General features: G+C 48.8%; 1 protein-coding gene across 1 annotated transcript; it reads right to left on the reverse strand.

Annotated features, from left to right (window-relative positions):
* Positions 1-1,568: 1,568 nt before the first annotated feature.
* On the reverse strand, positions 1,569-3,438 carry LOC122907686 (C-C motif chemokine 3). The gene is made up of 3 exons (XM_044250498.1): positions 3,300-3,438; positions 2,455-2,569; positions 1,569-2,087 (listed from the first exon to the last, which is right to left on the reverse strand). Exons 1-3 carry the CDS (start codon positions 3,373-3,375, stop codon positions 1,997-1,999), a joined length of 282 nt encoding a protein of 93 aa, XP_044106433.1. The 5' UTR covers positions 3,376-3,438; the 3' UTR covers positions 1,569-1,996.
* Between the last annotated feature and the right edge of the window lie 812 nt (positions 3,439-4,250).

Consider the following 4,250-nt stretch of genomic DNA (forward strand, 5'->3'; position numbering starts at 1 on the left):
AGACACATTCCTAGATATGGAATCAGGGCACATGCTATCTAGGTCTAATACTACGGGCCTTTTAATATTTTGCTTCATAGCAGCTTTTAATTATACGTTAAGGAGTTTGAGCAATACAATTCTGCACCAATTTTGGATAAAAAAAATTAGATTATTCTAAGTTGAATGAAATAATCATGGCTCACAAACATGAATACGTTCAGTTTTTCCACGCGTCTTTTGAACTTGTCTTCTGCAGAAAGGACTCTGTCTCAGTGTACATTCCTTATTGTTAAAACTGTGACTGGCAACCCACCTATTAACTAGCTCAGCTTTCACAGTTAGCCCAGAAACAGGCTTAGAGTATAAACCTACACGCCCCACATGTGGGCTGGTTGTCTTTTCCTCCTGTAATGTTAGACATTTACTTTGTGGAGCATGGGTTCTTCAGAAATAAGGTACGATATCCCTGTTCCTCTGTACAGAAAAGCACTCAATTTGGAAAGGAGTGGGGAGTCATGCTATTTCCATGGTTCTCAGCTGTCAACGTGCCTGGGGAACATATGATGAGGTCCGTAGAACTATCAATTCCCAGGTCCACACTTGAAGATTCTGATATGAGTATCTTTTTTTTTTTTTTTAAGATTTTATTTATTTGAGAGAGAGTGAGCAAAAGAGAGCAGGGGCAGAGGAAGAAGAAGCAGACTCCCCACTGAACAAAGAATTCCACGTGGGACTCGATCCCAGGACCCTGAGATCATGACCTGAGCCGAAGGGGGGGCTTAACCAACTGAGTCACCCAGACCCCTGAAGTTTAAGACACCCAGAAGTGTCTTAAACAATCATTGCTTACGATTTGAGAACAGCTGGATGGTGTTTGGGATATAACTTTGCTAGTTTAAGAGTGAGTGTGTAGTTATATCAAAGTCTAGTTTTGGAACGCAGTTGTACCATTTACTTGGTGTATGCTCTTGACCAAGTTGCTTAACCTCTCTGAGCCCGGCTAGAGTTTACTCTTGTATCACATGAGGATATTAGTGGTATTTAAACTGTACTGTTTCATTGTGAGGATCAAATGAACCCTGCTTAAAAAGCACTCAGCCTGGAGTAGGTCTCAAATATATTAGCAATTGTCATTAAGAACGCTTCATTTATGACCAATATGCACTATGAATACTCTTCTTTTTTAGATTTTTTTCATTTTTTAAAAAGATTTTATTTATTTATTTGACAGAGAGAGAGTAGGCAGAGAAGCAGGGTGAGAGAGGAGGAGGAAGCAGGCTCCCTGCTGAGCAGAGAGACTGATGTGGGGCTTGATCTTGGGATCCTGGGATCATGACCTGAGCCGGAGGCAGAGGCTTAACCCACTGAGCCACCCAGGTGCCCTAATACTCTTCTTAATAATATCCATCATCGTAGTGAATTTTCCCAAATACGTATGTTACGATTTCATTTATTAAGTATTCATGATGTGGGTGACCCAGAAATCCCAATTTCCCTCCATTTCGCATCTGCCTGTTTTTTGCCTATTGTTCCTTTTGACCAGCGAGACTGACTTTCCGGACAAATGAAACCAAACTCAATGCCAGTTTCCTTTTCAAAAGACCATCTTTATTGTTCCTCAGGGCTGAACACAGCACTGAACAGAAACATCTCATACACGTACACCCGTCTGGTGGCTCGGGTGCCACTTCTGCCTAGAAAAATGACGACAGTCACGCAGTCGTCCCCAATCACAGTGCAAGTGAGGGGAGCAGGGGAGGGCGGCGAGGAAGGTATCTTGGGGTCTCTCGGAGCACACAGTCCCGGAGAATGACATTGAACATAAATAACAAAAATTAAATAGTATAAATAAATTGGAATTTAAGTTAGAAAGAGTCCCAGAGTGTGGCTGTTTGGCAACAACCAGCCCGCAGGAGAGGTAGCTGTGGAGGTTGTAGGGATGTTTCCAAGGCTCGGCCCTCTGATCCCCAGGCAGCCCACTGAGGTCCCTGGGTTCTCAAAGCTTCCGGGCCACTCAGGCATTCAGCTCCAGGTCGGTCACGTACTCCTGGACCCAGTCCTCAGTGGGGTCGGCACAGAGCTGGCGGCCTTTTCTGGTCTGGAAACTGCGGAGAGGGATGGAAGGATTATTTACTGAGGAATCCAGCAGCGGAACTCCGGGCCCGCGGTAGCCCCTCACCCCACTCTCTGCCCTGGACCCTCTGCCCGTCTCGGTCTAGAGACCTCTCTTACCACCACCACCTCCTCCCAAGGGATCCTGCTGCCGCCTCCTTTCTCCCTCCCTTCCCTCTGGGCTGGGCCAACCCTCCCTGACTTTGCAAGTCCCTGGCCAGGTCAGGTCACACCTCAGAGACCTGGGTCCCACATGCCATTCCAGGATGGCGCCCCTGGCCAGTCTGTGCCCTCGGGTGCTGCCCCCACTCCACACCCTCCCCATCTCCCCCAGAGGCAGGCAGGAAGACTGGCACTTACATAACACCAGGCTTGGAGCATTGGCTGCTGGTCTCAAAATAGTCGACTATGAACTTGCGTGTAATCTGCTTGGAGACGTAGGAGAAGCAGCAGGCGGTTGGGGTGTCCGCACCAACTGGAGGAGGAGAGAGAATGAGCCTGAGTCACAGTTCAGAAAGAAAAGTCATATCTGAGGTTGGATCTCTGAGAGGATGAGGAAGACTCAGAGGAAGCCAGCGTTGCTCTGGGTACGGGCCGGCAGACAGGGTCGCTGGAAGGTGCTGGGTGTCTTTGCCTAGAAGTGTGCCTGTCTCTGTTCTGGCTTCTGTCTGGGTCCTTCTTTGTCCTTGACTCTCTGTTGTGGATCACATCAGACTTTCTTGATGTGATCCAAACATCCAAGCAGACTCTTCTTTTTTCCTCTCTCTCTGGAAGTTTTGTCTGGCTCAAGGAGTCATGCCCCAGCAAGAGAAACTTTGGACGTCTTTCTTATGACATCCAAGGGACACAGCCCTGGGGAGACCTCCAGGGAGTGAGGGGAAGGATGACCCCCCCTGAGAGGTCACCAGGCTTGGATCTTGCCTCTCACAAACTCATTTGCTTAGGGTCCCTATTTTGCCACCTGTAAAATGGAACTCCAACTCCCCTACCTCCCCCTAGCTCTCAGATCTGGGGACTGGGGCAGCTAAAACTCCTGTATAAAGACGAAAGTAAAAGTCTTGAAAAGAAATGCCACAGTTTTCAAGCCCTTTGAGAAGCTCCCTTTTTTTTCTCTTGGGGGCTCCCAAGGTCGGAAGACAGAAAGAGGAGTGGTCCGATTATGGGGACAGGGAGTGGGGACAGTTGTGACAACAACAGAGACTCACATGGTGCAGAGAAGACCTGGCTGCAGAGGGCCATGGTGCAGAGGAGGACGGCGAGGGCAGCCCCGGGGACCTTCATGTTGCTCAGCAGGGTACGGCGTGTGGGTTCGTTTGTCCGTGGGGTGGGCCTGGGCACTGGCTGCTGCCTCCGTCCTTCTGGAGTGTGAGCAGATCTCCTCTGCTCTTTATAGCCACCCTGGTGGAAGGGGAACTGGAATCCGGGGGTGTGGAGGGAAATTTTTAAGCACAGTGGTGTCACGCTGAGTATTTCACAACTCAGGGTCCTAGGGGACCACAGGGGTTCAGGATATCCAAGAATAGCTTCTCCGAGCTCTAAGTTTCAGCCCGAAACTCATGACTTGTTCTGGTTTCTTGTGAGGAAATGGTTTCCTCCCGTGAGCGTGAGCGGGAGGAGAGGGCTATGTGTTGACCCGAGGCTATTCTTAGACAGGCTTTTCCCATAAGAACTGATCTATACGTGAGCTCGCCAGCCCTGTCCTTCCCACAGAGCTGAGAATTCTGTGCTTCCTCTGCTGCGGGGCAGGGAGGGGGGTGATGCAGAGGGTGCCACACACCTGCCTCCGATGCAAGGCACTGACCTGGGGAATTCTCGCGGGGGGACCTGGAAGCATAGCACAAAATCTCCATTTCTTGTCCTGTCGTTAGACAGTCACCGGGTGACTAGAGGTTCTGGGTTAACATTGGATGAGGATCAGAAAGCACAGGAGGTGTGGGTGTTCAGATGTCAGGAGCCTAAAAATATTTATACCCTGTAGCCTAGAAAAGGCATTTCTAGGAAGGAGTTCTAAAGAAATAAACCGGAACACAGAGACATCTTTAAACATAAAGACATCTGACGTAGCATCACTCATGCTTCTAAAACAAGAAAACCCAAATTCTCCTCTATGAGGGGAGGATAAAGTAAACGCTGGATTGTTCGCTTCATTCATTAAA

This window comes from Neovison vison, chromosome 5 (assembly GCF_020171115.1).
Source record: "Neovison vison isolate M4711 chromosome 5, ASM_NN_V1, whole genome shotgun sequence".
Taxonomy (NCBI): Eukaryota; Metazoa; Chordata; class Mammalia; order Carnivora; family Mustelidae; genus Neogale; species Neogale vison.

What these genes read in the sequence shown, in the direction of transcription:
- LOC122907686 (XM_044250498.1), bottom strand. Translation starts at nt 3,375, where the DNA reads ATGAAGGTCCCCGGGGCTGCCCTCGCCGTCCTCCTCTGCACCATGGCC. An exon ending in CCAGGTCTTCTCTGCACCAT is followed by an intron (nt 2,570 to 3,299) that starts GTGAGTCTCTGT and finishes CTCCTCCTCCAG; the next exon opens with TTGGTGCGGACACCCCAACC. An exon ending in TGCTCCAAGCCTGGTGTTAT is followed by an intron (nt 2,088 to 2,454) that starts GTAAGTGCCAGT and finishes CCCTCTCCGCAG; the next exon opens with TTTCCAGACCAGAAAAGGCC.